The following is a 20,208-nucleotide window of genomic DNA, read 5'->3' as shown; positions in this document are numbered from 1 at the left end:
TAATTGATTGACGAGCGCAAGATTAGTTGGCAGTTGTATGCAGCGGAACTTGTATGATATCGCGATTGTATGTATGTATGATATGGCAGTTGTATGATGTCAAATTTTCGGGCTTTACCCAAAAGGATCGGGTAATACTAGTTATACCAGGGTAAACCTAACCTAACCTTCTAACATTATGAGGTAAACTTAAGTTTACTTAACCTAAATGTAAATATATTTTTCCTTTTTTAGGAGGTGGGTTCGAGTCCCACGTTGGCCTAAGATTACCCAGCCAGTGTTGGGTAGACCTAGATGTGTTCGGGTAAACGCCGAATACACATTAATATTGATTAATATATAAATTATATTAATATTAGTCATTACGTAGTTAATCCGGCTTACGGCGACCACTTCTCAGACGGAAAGCCTCTCTTTATGAAACTCCAGTCGACGATATACTTGAAGTGTTTCAGTGACCACAAGGTTGGTGCTGATATTTATTACCTTAATAAGTTTAATAACACATGTTACATTATTGAAAGTTGGCTAGGTTTTAGTAGTTGTAGTAGTAGTAAACTCTTTATTGTACAAAAAATACATATAAAAAAAACCGGCCAAGTGCGAGTCGGACTCGTGTTCCAAGGGTTCCGTACATTACACAATTTAAACTATGTATTTTTTATGTGAAACGTGAGTGAAATATCTTTAAAAAACCCGTAGGGGTCGGATCAAAAACTAAGTAATTAAGCCCGATTCACGCTTGACTGCACATTTCTAATAGGTTTTCCTGTAATCTATAGGTAAAGATCTATTTTGTGTATTTTTCTTTCAAAATTTTAGACCCATGGTCATTTTTTGTCTATTTTTTTTAATAACTTCTAAATTGTTTATCCTAAAATTATAAAAAAATATATTTCAGATTCTCACAATGAGCTCTTTCATTTGATATGTAACACGATATAGTTTAAAAAACTTTATTTTTTAATTTTCACATTTACCCCCCAAAAGTGGCCCCCATGTTTAAAATTAATTTGTTTACGTTACATGCTCGTTTTTGGGTCACAAACATACATATGTAAACCAAATTTCAACTTAATCGGTCCAGTAGTTTCGGAGAAAAGTGGCTGTAACAGACGGACAGACAGACAGACAGACGCACGAGTGATCCTATAAGGGTTCCGTTTTTTCCTTTTGAGGTACGGAACCCTAATTCCGTTTTTTCCTTTTGAGGTACGGAACCCTAAAAATTACATGGTACAAATAATAAGATGTACAAAGGCGAACTTATCCCATTAAGGGATCTCTTTCAGTTAACCTTTGAGTAGATGAGAATGAGAGGAGAGTGAGTGGGGGTTTTTTGCTTGTTTATTATGCTTATTCGTGGTGGGTTCATTAAAATTAAACTAGTTTGTCTTAGACATCACACATATCTTAATGTTATTAAAAAAATTATAGCCTAACAATATATGGAGAATAACTGGCAATGAGTGCAACGTGCCATTCCACAAGAGAGAGTAACACGATAAATTTGATTGTGTCATTGAATAAATAGATTAAATAAATGAGTTTTCAAAACATTTTGATGAGGTTTTGCCGTACCTATTTGGTCATAAACACTGTTTTATAATGTATCATGATGACCAAATATCTTCTAGATACATAAGTAATTAGTATATTATGTTTGGGTATAAATCTCTGCGCAATAAATAATTTCAGCAAATAAGTACCTAGTAAATAATCTCACTTAATTATAGTATCCTTGTTCAAAAGGACGGAGAAGCTAAGAACGTAAAGACGTGTCCACAATATAAAAATATATATTTAATCTTACATTATTTAAATTCAGTGAGTAAAGAGATTAGGCGGGTCTATGTCTCGCAATCAAACAGGACAGTCACTAACTTATAATTAGCCAATGATCAAATAAAGGTAAAAGATTTATTTAATAATCCTATAACAGCAGAGCAGCTGCAGCAAGGACGCTTAATAGTGAGTTAGTAATATATATCTTCTTATATTAACATTACACAACGAGCGAGAAAGTCCAACGTCCACATACCTAGTTCAAGTCCTTTTTACACACTTTTATTTAGCTTGGCCCCATATATCCAAACTATGTTTACTTATACTTATATGTGTGCTTCAAATGTAACTTAAATTTGAACCACTTGCCGGTGTCTGTTTTCATTTCAGTTGAAATTTGGAATCTGTCCGTAATTCCGATGACCATGCAATAATTATGCTAACATGGAGTTGATATGATGATGCAGTCGGAAGTAACAAACGGAACTCTTCAATGGAAAAAACACAAACACATCGAGTTTGGGTTCATTAGAAACGTCTCGAGAAGTTCTTGATAGACATGCGAAGGAGAAGAAGTACGGTCAGTAATAAAAGTGTCCCAAACTTTTTTTGACAGTAATAAAGTTTTTAATAGATAGAAGGTGTCTTAATCAGTACAGATCAACCGAATGCCAATAATAGAGGACATCATAAGCTACCGCTTCGACATCCATGTATATTTACCGTAAATTAATAAATTTATCCAAGGAATACTTATCCGTATTTCCGGCCAAGCCGGGACGGGTCGTATAAAAATATTGCTTGTTTGAGTACGAGAGTTTTCCTCTGTAAGTGAAATCACCGAAAAAACCAGTTTTTCGAGGACTGAATAATACCTAGATCAATTTCCGCTTGCAGAAATTCCTGTATTGTAAGCTTCAGCTAGAGCCTCGGACAATGCATGGGTGTAAGGTCAACTTCGAAGCGTCGCGACGTAAATAAATTAATTTATGTATGGAAATCTATTTTGATTAATAAGTGTAGAGTACAGCGTGTAAACAAAGCCTTAGCAATGACGCTACAATGCCGTGCATGCGTTATCGCGAATCAAAGGACTTGGGAGCTAATGTTCGATCAATTGCTATTCAGAGCTATCTATGGCGCGAAATCTATAGCATCTATCCGAGACAGAGAAGGCTATTGATGAGCTTGTTTTGTCTTGTTTAACGTGATTTCTTTCAGCAAGATTCCTTGTATAAATAATCCTATTTCTGTAATCTAGCAATTATGGTTGAATATAAATTTAAAACAAAAGCTAGGCCATTAAAAGAAAGATTAGGATATTATATTATATTAAATTAATTTTCACAGAGTCTGCTATCAAAATTAATTACTTCTAGCTGAATGAAATATCGATGCAAGTTTTAAAACACAATAAAAGTGAGAAAATTAATCAACAAAAGCATACCCAAACCTTATGGCGCATTCCACCAAAACCCTTAAAATGCTCGCTCAGTATACAGACAGCCCCCACGGAGGGATTGTCATAGCCATCATAAAACTGCACTCGATGGCCCTCAATAAATAGAATATAAATGCTCGACAAACAGATGTGACAATGCTGAACAAGTATTATTGATTCATTGAAGACATGATTGTTCATATTGCTAAATGCTTTTTATCAAATAAACTCATACAATTTTTAGGTCCCTTTCACAATTTGTCCGAAAGTGGCGGTTGTTTTATTTTACGAGATAAATGATAAAAGCGAATCAGTACTTCTTACCTTTTACCGACAATACAAGTTCACTTCCATGAAAAATGTTGTATACTGTGTAGATTTCATGCGGTTGTTTTATTTTACGAAATAAATGATAACATGATTACGAAATGAATGATGATATGATTTACTCTAAGGTTAGCTGGAAGAAATCCCTTATAGGGATAAGCTCGCCTTTGTACCTAAATTTATATGAATTTCATGTTAACAATTTTTGTTTTGTACAATAAAGTGATTTACTACTACTACTAATGAGCGAATCACTACCACTTCTTACATTTTAACGACAATACGAGATCACTTCCATGAAAAATGTTGTGTATATACTGTGGATTTCATTTTTTGGCGAGATATACCAATAACTCAGCAAGGATGCTGGGACGTCCCATAAAGTCTTCATAGTTTCCAATGCAATTAATTTATTTGGAATCAAATATTGGCACTTATCATCGCAATCCAAGTAAGGTTGTCGTAAAACTGTAAAATCTTCTAAGAATTGGAGATACCTTTTCAGTAACTCTGTCACGTCTGGCCAGTTTATTCCAGTGGCTGACCAGCGGGAGCATTAATTCAATCATCGCTTTCATTACGCCGTAAAACCAGATCGTAAAACAGCACTTTCCACTAGATATGGATTCTTCATATTCGGTTTTTTCATGTCCGTGCTCGGTAATAAAAGAAATCACTTATAAAATGCAGTACGGGACAACGGAGGGTGATTTCTTATGGGTCGTGACATACTGTTCTGGGGTAACAAAAAAAGAGATGGAGTGCAACTTTATTTCCCATACAATCTCTTATAATTAAGTATCTAGATTAGTATTAGCACAACATTGAACAGTATCTAGCGTACTTAGTCCTTTTATGCGATGTCGCCTCTAAGTATTGCTTGGAATTAAGACGGAAGGTTGCAACTATTGAGACAGTCACTTTTCCCAAACACTGCAATAATTTACCTTACTCTTTAAAACAAATGGAAAGATCAATTCATAATTAAACCCGCTTAGATGTATAAATGGGAACAGTTATATAAGCATTAATGATATTCATGGTTGCCGTGTGTCGTATGGCACGAGGGTGGAAACAACAGGGTAAGCAGTGAATAAAAATCTGGATGCAAACTCCAGGGGGCGTTCAATCCAGGTTGTCGGCCTATGGAAGATTAATACTTTACTTCTTTTGTGTTTGCCAACAAATAACTTGGGGGACGCTCAAAAATTGCTCTTGAAAGGCATTAGATGATTCTTGAAGCATTATTGCTTGGGATTGCGAGTAAGTAATTTTTCGAGTAAGTACAGAATCCGTAGCAGATTAAGAAAAATGGTTGCCTCTATTACAACCTTAGTGGGTACGTTTACTAAAGCTGATTATTTAATAAAGTTCGTCCATCCTGTTTCAAGATTTATGACTTGCATATTTTATCATTAAAACGTATAAAACAAAGAATGAAGTTAAATTTGCATTTAAGTATACAATAACTTGTGATCATGTATCTATTTAGGGAATAGAGGTCAATAAAATCTTTAGATTCTCAAAAATGTAAGATGTCACAAAGTCGACATTGCACTCCATTAACCGTTGCGTTGAATTATTAACCATCCATCCACTTAGTGAGCTCTCCGAGTGATAGACACTCTGTGTAATTAGCGACATCTACGTCACTTAATGTACCTGCGGTGAAACTTTGATTAGGTAGCGCTTAGTCTTTATTATATGCTACTTACCTATTATACGCTGTGTGGAATTTCGTATATTTACATGAGGGTAGAATAAACAATTTTCTGATCAAAAAAGGCGTTAGGAAACCATGTTTACTGTCTCCAAAATCTAATATTCGGCACCAGCAATGAATGTTTTACCGTAAAAACGTGTTATCCTCAGTTAAAACGTTTGAGACGTCTTGGTGAACACTACTATTATTGACTTTTGACTATAAAAAGTTAACATTATAAAATACAAAAAAGTCGGTTCTGGCGCTGTTAGTCACGTTTAATCTGAGACACTCTTCCTCACTTCGCTCGTCGTCATACCTATCTTTTGACTCTGCAAGAATATCGTGAAAACTAGTTTTAATTAGTGAAAACCATAGAGTAACCTATACTAGAGCGGTACTCTCATAGTAAATTTTGTGACCCCAGTAATGCAGTAAATTCACTGCCATCTGTCGACACACTTTAAAACTAAAAATGAAGATTTATAAATATACGATAAAATGTATTTAAATATGGATAAATGATTTTTTTTATTTGCATTAATTATTTTTATGATTTTGACCCATGTTCTTTCACTGATATGCGTTAAAATTATTAAATAACAAACGAAACCGTCAACGCCATCTATACGACAGTAGGCCAAAGCTAGTAGCGCCCTCTGAACGAGAATCAAATTTTCTTGATTTTCGAGGCACGTTTTTTCCTTAGACTGTATCCATCTATTACGGAGTTATATCTATCTTTGGTGAAAACTAAAGACATTTTATTACGATAGCAAATACATGTACTTATTTAAATCAAGTTATAATTTCCAAAAATTCAATTGTATAGTATTATTTTGTAAAAAGAATCAGAAATAAAATTAAACTACATGTATACTGGTGACACAACCGTTCATTGGATTGTATTAATTACAATTGATATTTAAAAAAAAACCGGCCAATAGCATGTCGGGCCATGCTCAGTATAGGGTTCCGTAGTTACCCTTCCGTCATAATAGGTTAAACTGGAGCTATTAGTACTTATCGATAGAATATTGCTAATAAAGGGATAAAATGATGCTTGATGAAGTCACCCGAGTTAATAAATCTAATTTTCATATCGAATACGAGGAAACCAAAAAGACAATCAAATTTGCATAATCAGTAATTAAAATTAAAGTAATAGACGTATAGCCATGACTTTTTCCTTAGAACTTACTTTAAACTAAATTAATAACTAGCTTAAATCTAAAACAGGCTCTATAGTCGTTGTATACCAAGGATGCTGGCGGCATTTCCTCGTTGTATCGCAATGCTGATACGTTGTGCGAGAAAGCCGCCAGCTTTTCGTTCACCAGTAACGTTCTGCAAACAGCTTGCATGAAGTAAATAGGATCATACACCCAATCAACCAAATATCGAAACATAGAAGCTTTTACGTTTATAATGTGTAATTAGTATGATTCATTTCCACAGGTATACAAAAATGAAAAAGCCACTGAACCTCATCGATAACTTCCCATCAGGTATAATAAAATTTTGCAATTCGATGCCCAAATTTCATATCAATCAATTTCGACGCTCTCCTATGTGTGTATTTGTAAGCTGATTGTCTTCACAATACATTTTAAAATGTAATGCATGGTCTCATTACCGTATCGATTTGGAAATTAAATCAATTCAATAGTTATTAATTTTGGTTAAGCTTGCTTTTTTAGATCATTAATAAGAAGTTGATTTTTTTTAGTGTTATATATTTTTAGGTTCCAATAAAACCTATCAGTATTCAGTATCACTTAAGATAGTTTTTTTGGTTAACTCAGCAAATGTAATCCTTTATGAAATATTCGCTTATTTCATTCCATTTTGCGCAACGGTGCAGACATTACACAGGTAAAGTAAATAAATCTGGTTGTACAAATTATATTTCTCTTTGAACTCAACAAAAATGCGGTAAGTCGAAATTTTTTAATAAACATCAAAGGTAGTAATTTCGTAATAACAGGCAGTTCTCTAATCCCGACAGAGTTTTTGTAGGGAATACAAAGATATTGAAAGAGATAGGAGTCCTTTGCAGTTACGAGACGTCTGAGCAAGAACTTCTTCATTTTGAAGGTCTTCGGTTTTATGTTAACAGTAATTTTTCTTTGTAGTAAAGTAAAATCTTTGTATTATTTTATAAGTACGTACCTTGGTGTAACTACATTATTCATTACGAAATGTTGAAATGTATAATAACAAAAAATATATTTGACTTTTTGACAGTTTGTGAGATAGCAAACTTAGTTATAACATAATGTCGATATCATGAAAGTAGTCAAATTAGGTTAATTTGACAGTTAGCCAACGTTACTACTTGACACAATGATGTTTAGGATAGGTTCATTGTGCCTGGGTATGCTTGTATGATTTTTCTCCGAAACATTTTATATATAACTGATCACTATAACAATTACTTTACCCACGCATCCTAACCTAACACAATGAATTAACACAGGTGTTTCTCGACGCGATTAATCTTTCTTAAGGCAAATGCACTTTTTCGCACGTAACATGTTATTGTTAATGCATTTTTCGCGTGACCCCGAGGAGGCTAGCTGGTGTACGGTAATTAGCGCTGGGTGGTATGATCGACGTTAATGTAAATCAATTCATTATTTAAGCGAAGTTCGGAAGATTAAAATGAGTCTGACTTGCTACAAACATTTTTACGAGACCGATGATAAATGTAGAGTAGTTTGGTATTCGTGTATGTTGCTTTGACATTGCTCTGTTCTTTTTAGATAAAACCTATTTTCCTAGGTATTTAACAGTTTTGATCGGCGATGTCTTTTGCTCTCAAGCAGACTTTCACAACATGCATTATAGACACATTGAAAATAGGCATTCTTCAAACATTCAGGAGTTTACGTTCGTCGTTTAAATCGTGCGTTTTCGCAAGTAGTCTGGTGATTAAATATACTATTAACGATTTGACGAAAAAGGAAAGACCACCTTTGCGAGGAGATCCCTTAACACTACAAATTATACCTTATACAATTCCAATGTACCCATTCATTCTTATGTTGTTGTTATAAGATATTTTATTATTGTACAAAATCTACTGCGGATGATGTACGAGACAAACCTTACTGGTTTAACGGTACTTTTGTAATTAAGTTGTATATTATGTGTATTTACCTAAATAAATAAAATAATAATAATATGTAATCTAAATCCAAGGAGATACAAATAATAATACGAATTAGACAAATTACTTATATTCTCAAGTATGTAGTATACATGTATGTTATTTACTGACATTTTTGATGTTAAAATATCCTAAGAAAAATACTATACATACATCGAATTCGTGAAAAAGAAATATTATTATGGCATTTTTATTTCTGGAAAACTCCAAGGTTTGATTTTTACACGGGTTGATTTTATTGTCTCCGAGATATCGTTTTTTAATTGTTACTGGTACAATCAGCATAAAATTGCCTTATTTCTATCTATTTCACCGTGTCTGTACCGTCAGACTCCTAAATAAACCAGTTAAAATGAGTTACCTAATTAGTTTCCTACATATAGTAGTAGAGTAGAGTATGGTACAACCTTGTATCAAATACACCTGCTTGCCAGTTATCTACTCGCTCATCAAGCTTTGTCTTTGAGTTGTTTGTACACTTAATGATACATATTGTTTAGAATAAGAAAGTTCTATTTTTTGATACAGTGAAAAAAGTTTAAATGTGTCGTCTTACTAAATTTATTTTTACTCAATATATCTTTTTCTCTATAGGCTATTTATTAAGTTTGAAAGGTCATCGTATTTGTTAGATTTGTAACTATTTACTTATTACTTTTGGCAATAAAAATACGTGTAAATAAAATCTGGAACCATTACGATTGCCCATGTTACCCCTTTATATGAATCAGTATGTAGGTAGGTACATAATTTTTGGATCAAATGTACATCGAAAACACACTTATTGCAAATGCTGTATTCACAATTTTTTAAGCACGTAAATACGTGTTTATTTTTTGTCTTAAATTGGTGTCAAAAATTCGCAGTGACGCCACACATGACACAACATTTAATGCGTTAGCATAAAACAGCTGCAGGTCTGCTAACCGATACTAAGTCTACAAATTTTTATTTTATCTTACATACGTGTATAAAACAAACCTTCTTGTCATCTATATTCTGTGTTCTTTGTTCCTAGTAAGTTCTAAATATTGACACACGGAACCCTCGAGATGCAATGTGTAAATTGTCTGATATTGAGACAAGAGCTCTTTGAACGTGCTGTTCTTGTAGTGGAAATACCAACTACATATGTCGTTCTGCATTTACACGTGTGTACACGGTATTATCTCGTCTGTGATTGATGGGTATCTCAAGGAATACAAATAATAACTATAATAAAAATCTGTATTCCTATCCGTATACGTATTTTTATGCAACGACACAGTATAGTAGGCTGTCAAGGTTACTGCACTGTATATTTTAGTACTTTCTCGCAGTAACGGGTAATATTATGACCAAAAAAAAAAATTTTTTTTTAATTTTTCAGTCGACTGTCCAGTGGAACTCAAGTGGGGTATGATTTTATCATGTACCTAGCAGCAGATTTTGTACTAATTTTAGCGAGTGATTTTACAGTGATTGTAGATGACAGTCTGTTAAGGGGCCCACCCATTACCAGTCCGCCGGACGATATCAGCCTGTCAGAACAAAAATTTGACAGTTCTAAACAGCTGACAGGCCGATATCATCCGGCGGACTGGTAATGGGTGGACCCCTTAAGTAATAGTTGCAGTTTATAGTGAATATTATTATATTAAGTGTTAATGGTTATGCTATAATTTGACATTGTTTTATTATGAATTTGGAGTTAGTGGTTCGTTTTAAAGTTCTATAACCATCAAAACCGACGAGTCGTCGAGTGCGCTGCCTTCTGGCCGAAAGGTGTCGTGTTTTGGAGGTTCCGGGGCCGAATCCGACACAAGAGCAGATGATGATTCAACGGTCACGCCGTTCTTTCGCCAAATAGTGTTTAGTTTTTAGGGTTCCGTACCCAAAGGGTAAAAACGGGACCCTATTACTAAGACTCCGCTGTCCGTCTGTCACCAGGCTGTATCTCATGAACCGTGATAGCTAGACAGTTGAAATTTTAACAGATGATGTATTTCTGTTGCCGCTATAACAACAAATACTAAAAATAGAATAATATAAATATTTAAATGGGGCTCCCATACAACAAACGTGATTTTTTTGCTGTTTTTTTTCCGTAATGGTACGGAACCCTTCGTGCGCGAGTCGAGTAAGTTTATGTATATGTATGTTAGTCTATAAGGTATACGTAATAAGGGGGCTTAAAATTTTAAATAAATAAATAAAAAAACATAAAAGGTTTTGGGATATTCCGTCTTGAAGCCTCAGCAAGTAGCCTATTATACTTTCTGAGAAATTGCTTACATGCGAATGGGCCGACTTCGAGAAATGGAACTTACTAGGTTATATCAAGGTCATATATGATAAGTTACCTTGAAAAAACTTTCAGGCCATTGATATGGGTACTAGCCATTATAGTTGGACAATAATAAGGGTCGCTTGTCATGCGACAAGCGAGATTTCTAGTTCTACATGAAGCAAAATATTCTCTCTTCATGATCTGATGTCTATTAACGTTACAAAGCGTGTTCAGCTCATTTTGAACAATTTATCGCTTAACAACCTTTGCTGTTACAACACAATCCCACACCAGATACTAATTTTCTTGTTTTTACAAGTCCCATTAGAGCACAGTTGTGGCTACATACAGCATCCTACATTATTTACCGAACGAACAACATTTTCAGAGCTCACAAATAAACTTGAAATTGGTTTGGAACTTGTAACTGGTATTAGACATTTTATGATCTCGTACATGCCCGATATAAGACATACCTCCTTTTATGTTCTCGAGTGTGGCGGTCACTCGTGGGAATTATTGCTTCGGAACTGTTCGATTCGATATCATATTCGTCGACTTGACCGATGAGTTCGTTTAACCGACTTCAAAATTCCAAACCAAGAGGTTCTCAATTGGGTTGTATGTTTTTTTCGTTAATGTTTATTAAATAGAACTCCGCCATTTCTCAACTGATTTGAAAATATATGTTTTTATTGTAAGTAGGTAAGTATATAGGCACTTACTTACAGGTTGGTCCCATTTTTGTCTAAATCTAGTTCTGATGATGGGATCCATGAGGAATTGAGGGAACTGTTTAAATATTACTAGCGACCCGCCCCGGTTTCGCACGGGTAGTTGAACAAATTTACACAAAACCTTTCCAAATTATACATATAAACCTTTCTCTTGAATCACTCTATTTATTTAAAACAAACCGCATCAGTATCCGTTGCGTAGTTTTAAAGATCTAAGCAACCATATGGACTGACGGACAGAGCGGAAAGCGATTTTGTTTTATACTATGTAGTGATAGGCATACATACATTTATTTTTGTATTTTTTACAAATCATTTACATTCAAAAGAGATATTTGATGAGGTGGGACTGCTGATGATGAATAGAACGGAACACCTCAACGACGCGTTGTTCACGTTTGGCGAAAGACCAAACCAAAGTAACTATTTATTAGATTTATAATTTTTTTCATTATTTTATTCATTAGCTTTTTGGGCTTTTTCTGAAAATATGAATGTTTTTTAAGTATCTAATTTAATGTTTTACATTACAAAACTTGTATTATGAAAGGTAAACTAACGGCGCGATTCGGAAATGAATTAGAGATTCACTAGATATAAAATAGTTAAGATATGTGACGTCCCACGGGTAAAGGTACTACTTATGGCGGTTGGCGCTTACGCTATTATGAATGCCGCTCCAATTAATATTGGATGGCGCTTACGTCGCATAGCGCCGCAATAACTTGCGTCGTCATGCGACGTAAGCGCCAGCCGTCATAAGGTACATTTTGACGTGGAACGTCATCTTTACTTTTTTTGATTTTTTGATTCTCTCATTTATTTTCCGAATCGCGCCGAAGTTTTTCTTTATAACTGTCTTACATTTTTGCCGAAATAGATGTCTTCCGATGCCGGAGGTGCGATATGGAATGCCCCCCAGTTTGATATTTACTGTTGTGCTCAGATTTTAGACTGTATTTGCTGTGCCTTGGTCTAGTTTCAATTAAATCTTGTTTACGTGTCTTTGTGTGTGTAATAGTGACCACACTATTGTCATGGGCTTTGCTGATACTCCACAGCTTAAAGGTTATAGTCTTACCGGAGCAGAAATATACGAAGTTCACCGAATGTAAAAGGTGGATTTTAAAAGATACATTCACAGCGACTGAATTGTTGCTACAGTAATCGACACGGGATTTGAGATTAGCGATTATTTATAGAACAATTGGATAAAAGTAAAGAAAATAACATAAATGTTAAAAGACAAAAAAAAAATACATTTTAAAGAGTTGTTAAATTTAGATGAAAAAAGAAAATACACACACAATTATTATACAGTGTGGAAAAAAAATATGGGCCCTTAAAACCCTAAGTTAGCTCATTTTACTTAAAGGAAACATCCTTTATAAAAAAAAAAAAAACAAAAAAACAAAATTGCATTCAGATTTTTTTAAATTCGCTTGTCTCGCCCGGGAATCGAACCGACTAAAAACTCCAAAAAATATACAATTGCTATTTTATTTTACTAGTCGATACAGTTAATGTTAATGATAACATTTCTCCAAGAAACATACTGTCTGTCTGTCTTATACTCGTCTGTCGTAAAAAAATATCCATAAAATCGAATATTTAGTACTAGCATATTTTTAGACATGGGAAAAAACACTCTTTGAATGCAGTTTTGTTTCTTTTTAAAAATAAAAGAATGTTTCCTTAAAATGAGTTAACTTAAGGTTTTCAAGCACTTTCCCTCCAGGGCCCATTAATTTTTTCTTCCCTTTATAAACCCGCGCAATGAAGCAATTTATATGAAACAATACGTAGCATCGTGTGATGTAGAACTAGTGTCATAACCTCAAATAAAATAAAATGAACCGTAGTTACTCTTCTGTCACAATAGGCTGCCTTAAACGGGGGCTATAATATTAGTAATTATGATGTACATTACAAGCAAAATGGAGTACCTACTAGCCTACCTACCACCTTTGCAGCGCTTTTTACATCTTTTAACTAAGAAGGGAAGACTAGAGGGGCCCATTAACTATCAGTCCGTCGGACGATATCGGCCTGTCAGTTAGAACAAAAAATTTACAGTTTCGAACAACTGACAGGCCGATATCGTCCGGCAGACTGATAGTCAGCCGAAACCATCACGCCCTTTACGATCACGGAGCAAAGCCGCGTACGGCCAAAAATACGAACATGGCGAAATTATAAGGGTTCCTAGTTGACTGCGAAACCCTAAAAAGGATAAACTTCCACACACGTACATAATACGTACTACTCGTAAGTGTATAGGGTACTCCAATAAAGACACGGTAATCAAATCCCACGTCCCATAATTATATCTCTCATCGAGATTCATTAAAATATCTTCCTTTTCACGAAACTTGTTTAATAATTCAGTCCCACTCAGCTTGATCAGCGCAAAGTCCAACATCAGACATAACCACTACCTGTAACTGTTTGCAAAACTACCCCTGAACTCTCGAAATAACTCAGAACCTCTTTGTTAAATGCTAAACACGGACAGTCGGCAATCTAAATCGCAGAGAAAAATATCTCGGGGCGGAGCTGGGTATCAAAGTGGGGTTCACGAGATGTTGTAGATAGAGCCTTTGCGAGCATTGAGCGCCCAGTTAGCATTCAGAAAGACGCCGCGGGCGAAGGCGCGATAAAATCGTCGGTGAGTGCGCCGCTGCCTTGCTCGCTAGCGGCTGCTGGTGTGCGGAGCAACTGGCATTTAGGCACATGACTGTCTGGCGTCAAATTCAGGACTGTTGTAGCTTTCCGAGTGCAGGCGAGTGACCGCCAGAGCATGTATTGTGTGGTTTCGAGATCTGTGACAGATGTGCGGATCTCAAGATCAAAGTTATATATACGCTCTTATATATAATCTATATTTTTTCAGACACTCAAAGTGCCCGAGCAGAACTTTTTTTATATTTTAAATTTGCAGTTTCTAACCGACTTCTAAAAATTCTCAATTTGTCGGAATCTTTTAATTGCTTATCTACTACTCTATAACAATAGTTTCTGCCTAGGTGCCACTTGGTGACAATGTTCTTCTAAGTCACTGATAAGGCAAAAGAATGCTGCCACGTCATTCAAACCATAGATTTCTATGTGACCCCCTTCTGTCCACGCTAGCCGGTCCGTCCGTCCGTGTGTCCGGTCATAACTATTCAGCTGCCACTCTTACATCGGCAGTCACCTGCGACGTCGAGCTGAAGACAGGGCGCGGAACTAGTGTATGAAATTATGGCATTTTTAATCTAAGATAGTAAGGGAAATGTTAAGGAGCGGAACGTGAAGCTTAAAAAATATATAGGGAATTTGAATACTTCATACAAATAAACAAGAACCTTTAACAGTTTACAAGTATTCACTTTTTGCGGATAAGAATATTATATAACTAATATTGTTGCGTCAATTTTTTAATTTTACATCGTGCTAGTTGGAATTATTTCAGCAGGTTGGTAGACCGCATAATGCGCCTGAAAAATATCTTCCTGCTTACTTCTACAACGATAATGAAGTTGTCATTATAGAACAGATTAAAAAAACTAATTTTAAATGAATTTTATACTTTAACTCACGTATATGTTTCTGAAACCTTAAGTCTCTATTTTCAAGTACCTACTAAAAGTTCTAAGCCTATTATTCTTGGGCAGATGTACCTACCTATATTGTATTGTGTTTGTTTTGTGTGTTCCGTAGTAGTATTGCAGACACTTAAATCTATCTTTGTATTTGAACTGTGATACTAAACTTGTTGTCTTCGCAAACGTGAGAACGATCGCCTTTTGCCTCTCCGTGATATATCATGATCATGATATATCCAAATCAAAAAGGACTAAAGTATACGGTTAATCACTCGTATATAAATAATTATGTAAGTAGGTCACGTCACCGTTATATAATATTTAAATATCATATTCGTTTTTACAATATTATGAACTGGAATATTATTCAAAGTAAATTTAGTGTTTGTCAGAATGACTCTAGTCAATCTCAGATGTCGCATATTTACAGTAGCGATAAGAATAAATAAAAGAGGTTTGCAAATTACTTGGTAATGGAAGAGCTAACGCTCTTAATGAATAATATTTATTCAAAGGTGAGTCACATCTGTTAATATGATTTATAAATTGCTTGGTATCGATATCGATAGCAGCTGAGTCGATATTTAATTTAATTTAATTCATCACTAGCACTCGTACGTTTTTGCCCCCAAAAACCAGGGTAAGACGATGACAGACGGTAAAAGCGCGACCATCTTAGGCCGGCTAGTCATATTTTGAGTGCAATATGGGCTCATTCTTGAATTTACATCCAAAAACAAATCTTTCTGATTGGGGTAAAAGTCATCTGCTCATGGATGAATAGAGCGAGCAGGACAGGTCCCTATATTTTATTCAGCGTTTCAGCAACATTGTTCTACGAAGTTTTTGTTACCTTTGAAAATGTAAGAGATAAAATGGTTATTGTCTCGTCGGCGGCTGCTATCGAAAGAATTTTCCATCGAACTATGCGACAGTAAGTTGTTCGTTGTGAAATCGTGTTGAGAGTCCATAAAGTTATTTTATATTCAAATAATTTTATAGCTACTCTCGCATATGTTTATGGATTTAGTTTCAAATAATTATATAGTTTGTGGGACATAGTAATTGGGTGAATCAATTTTTTCTTGTCACTTAGACCATTTAAGAGTGACCCAGTCCCCCTGGGTCACCTTCTCTCACCAAGAGACTGCGAAAACTAGATTTGCCTGAAAAATCCCAGTAAAAACTCACCAAGGCCTTACGGAAAACTAGTTTTAACTTTAGTTAAAACGCGTTTTCACTGGGGCGATACAGAAAACTAGTTTTAACTAGGGAAAACGCGTTATCACTCAAAACGGGTTATGTTTTTTGATTAATATAAATAAATATTTCAGGATTTTTAGTAAATCACCACCCACCCTTTAAATTAAGGGATGGAAGTTTGAATGGATATTCCAATACAAACTTAATATCATGCCACAAAAAATAATATATAAGATGCAAAGACAGAGAGTGGGCTATGAAGAAAGGCTCCTCTGATGTGCAAGAAATACCTACACCCTAAAATAAGAAAAAAATTACATAAGAATTGTAATAACCAACTTAAAAAAACAAGTGAAATCCCACTAAAAACTTTTTCATATGACTTGCAATGTCAAAAAGCTATTAAGATCTCATGTACGTAGAGCCAAGCTTTCTATACGCCCTAACTCGACAAACCCTAACTTCACAAACTACACCTTAGTCAAAATATGTGGCTTATTGGCCGTTTCGCTAGCATCACATAGGCGTTAGGTGAAAAAATTATTTATTGTTTATTACTTTTCTTTTATACAATTATAGTTCTTGTAGTAACGAAACCGCGGCCTTGCGGAAAACTAGTTTTAACTTTGTTGACGCTTTTGTTAGCGTTTTCACTGAGGCGATACGGAAAACTTTACGGTTACGTAATTATTACAACAAGATATGACATTAGAACATTACTCAAAAATACTAGACCACAGGAAATTACGTTTTACGATAGGGATAAAAATGTGACATATTTCGCTGTAAGCCCTCAGCAATCCTTTTATATTTTAGTGAAAGCTTTGCACTTAATACCTACCTTTCAATTACAGCTTCAGCTAAGCTCTCACTAAGCCGTTTTTCTCTTACAGGTCAAAGCGACGGCTCCGAAAATGGACCGCAACGGTTATTTCTTCTACGTTGCGTCTACCGCGAAAAAAAAGAAAATAAGTTTGATGCAGCCAAAGCCTCCTCGAGTGGCCTTCGTCGACAAGCGTCGGCCAGGGGTGGCAGAGAGGATCGAGTGCGGGCCTCGGGCCAGTGTGGCTCCAACCGCCACGGAGTACACACGCGAGGACCCTATGACGCAGCGAGGCCCGTCGCCCGCGCCACGCGCGCGCCTGTTCACGCAACTCGAGAGTTATCAGCCGCGATATCATACCATACGTGACAGTGGTGATAAGAGAGTGGACAGTGAGTGCCGGAGACGGAAAAAGGATCAAAGGATTGCTGGACAGCCACAGGGTGTTTTGAGGTAAGTTGTTTTTATTAACCATCAGATTGCTTCAAATGACAATAGGTACGCCGAAATAATGAAACGCCATCGTTTAACACAATAATTTTATTATGCTCAAATGTAATAAAATATAACTTTTTTTGTTTAGTTCTTAATTTTAACCAGTCATATCAATCAGAATAAATTAAACGAAGTAGTTTCAATTGCAATTGCAAATACCTACTGCAATACCAATCAAAATCGTTTGTTCATGGTAATTCGTGAATCGGTTAATTTTAGGAATACCAAATGAAATAATATAGGTAAGTATTTAGGTAAACATTCATGATTTCAGACAATGAATATTGATAAATTCAAATGCCACCGACAGAACCTAACTGGTGGAAATGATGAAATTAATTGTATGCATTCAATTTCCCAATTGACTTCCAGTTTATTAAACTGGGTTGTTATTATAATGGACGTACATTTTATTGTTAATTATTGTAGGTACTTAACGAATTGTTATTGATAGTCAAACTTTTTTTAGAAATCTTTATTTTTTTGTTAAATAGTTTTATCGGGTAATTCCGAATACTTGAAATTGTAGGATAATTCCGAATATGGACTCTAAGGGGCATGGTACACTGCGTTCGATTCGCCCGTCGCTCCGAAGTTTGAGCGAGACAACGCTATGCGCGCATTATAGCGACATCCCGCTCGCACGTCGGAGCGACATGCGAATCGGACGCAGTGTGCCATACCCCATACCCCAGGTTCTGAAGTAATTTAGTAAGTAAATTTGGAATAACCCGAATACAACTCATTTTCAACTCAATTTTTAGATTCTAAGAGCGAATAACAAAACTTTTAAAAAAATTTGGTTACCTATGTAAAGTTTCTAGTTTTTGACAGTGAGCAATCTTAACATTTTGAACAGCAAACTTTGTCAGTTTCACAAAAGTGTAGGTTGTCATACAGAGTCGTCAATTAAAGTATTGAATTTGTCTGTGGCTTAGTATTCCCATCTGATAAATTGTATCACTAACGTCACTGCTTCGGCAACTATTTTATCGTTAGTCTAATAAAATAAAACAAGTTAAACATTTCAATAACTTATATTCGTCGAATCATTGCAACTAATAACCTTTCATAACTGTCGCATTGTACATTGCCATGCACTAATAGTGAATAATTTCCCTGAGAAAGCCTTTTATGGCCAACCTTCAATCAGATAAGACCGGACCTTCAATTATTCACCAATAGCTGGCAGTGCATTACGATTAGCTGCGCGAGCGCAGGATAGTCGAGTTCTCGGGCGATCCAGTGTAACGTCACCTCCCTAACAACTATGTTTAATCAAAATTCAATTCAATTCAATTTATTTGTATCAGACATATACATATGTATCAGACAGTCCATAGAAATGTTAGTAACAAACAAAACTTATTTTCTACGTTAGCAACATACAGACTACTTAAAATACGTTATACAGTACCTCTTGACTCCATGTGAATAGAATTCCAGTGCCTCCAGACTGCACTAGCCGGGCACTGTGACACCAGATTCAGGAGACTCTTGGTACTCTCCTGCACGCGGCGCATCAGGGAAGCGGTTCTCTTGCGTATTATTGATATATATAAAGCTGTCCACGCGTGCCTCAGCGAACATACCTGATGCGCTATAAAAGCGTGGTAGCCCCAACAGTAACCTGAATCCGTTGTTATACTGGACGCGCAGAGCATCCACAATGAGCACCTATACTAATTTGCCTGAGCCTTGGACTCGGCTATTCTCGATGGCAGTCGGAATGACACGACCTCTGGTCGTAATTGCAATCTCGTATGACATGGGATCAGATTCCATACATAGAGTGGTTTATTATAATCCTCTTTACCATAAAGAGAGGGCTACTAATAATGTATACTTAGTGACCACTGTAGTTTTGATCTGAGATGCAGATGAAAGGCTCTTTGTGAATGATGTGTCTCTTTACTTGACTGACTTAAAATAATCCCATTAATATCCAATTCATTTTAGCGTAGTAAAAGTATGTATGTAATTGTATTCGTGTGTTGATATGCTTGATTAAAAAAAGTAAGAGCAAAGAGATAAATAGATACCTAGCTAAAATACTTTGTACTCCTCAAACTCCGGTGTTCGTTATTTAATACTAAATATCTGGTAGACATAATAAAACTCACAAATGCGCGTTTTCCTAGAGATGATTTAGCTAGATCGATTTTTCGCCCCCGAAAACCCCCATATAGCAAATTTCATCGAAATCGTTAGAGCCGTTTCAGAGATCCCCGAAATATATATGTAAATATATATATGTATAGGTATATATACAAGAATTGATCGTTCCAAGGCGTTAAATAATTAATAGGTACCAATTTTTTTCATATATCGTTTTATACGTAATTTATTTCATAACATTTCTAACTGAATATTGTGGATAATAAAGATTAAAATTTCGAAAATTAGTTTTCAATGCAATGCATGATTCAAGGAATGCACTTAGTAGAGTGTGTACACTGTAAATTTCCTTGAATGAAACTTTGTTCATATCTAGACACACATTTGTACATATTTTTGCTAGTCGCTACAAATATTGTTCGATTAATTAATAAGTGTAAAATGTATGGAATATATTAATATAGAAAGAAAATAAAAGAAAATTGAAAAACACGTACCTAATAAATAAAATAATCTACGTAACAATTACGTTCTTATAGCTCATAAATA

General features: G+C 35.3%; 2 protein-coding genes across 4 annotated transcripts in view; both read left to right on the top strand.

The window, feature by feature from the left end:
- The window catches only part of LOC134755424 (transcription activator GAGA-like), a 470,096-nt gene that overhangs the window by 16,155 nt on the left and 433,733 nt on the right, over positions 1 to 20,208 (top strand). The window lies entirely within an intron of this gene.
- LOC134742282 (kinesin-like protein CG14535) overlaps positions 1 to 20,208 on the top strand; it is a 326,650-nt gene that overhangs the window by 86,417 nt on the left and 220,025 nt on the right. For all 3 annotated transcript variants that reach the window (XM_063675350.1, XM_063675336.1, XM_063675342.1), the window contains one exon: positions 17,117 to 17,499. In XM_063675350.1, coding sequence (XP_063531420.1) covers positions 17,117 to 17,499 — 383 coding nt within the window. The remainder of the gene's footprint in view (positions 1 to 17,116; positions 17,500 to 20,208) is intronic.

This window comes from Cydia strobilella, chromosome 1 (assembly GCF_947568885.1).
Source record: "Cydia strobilella chromosome 1, ilCydStro3.1, whole genome shotgun sequence".
NCBI classification, from domain to species: domain Eukaryota; kingdom Metazoa; phylum Arthropoda; class Insecta; order Lepidoptera; family Tortricidae; genus Cydia; species Cydia strobilella.
This window is presented reverse-complemented; position numbering and strand designations above follow the sequence as displayed.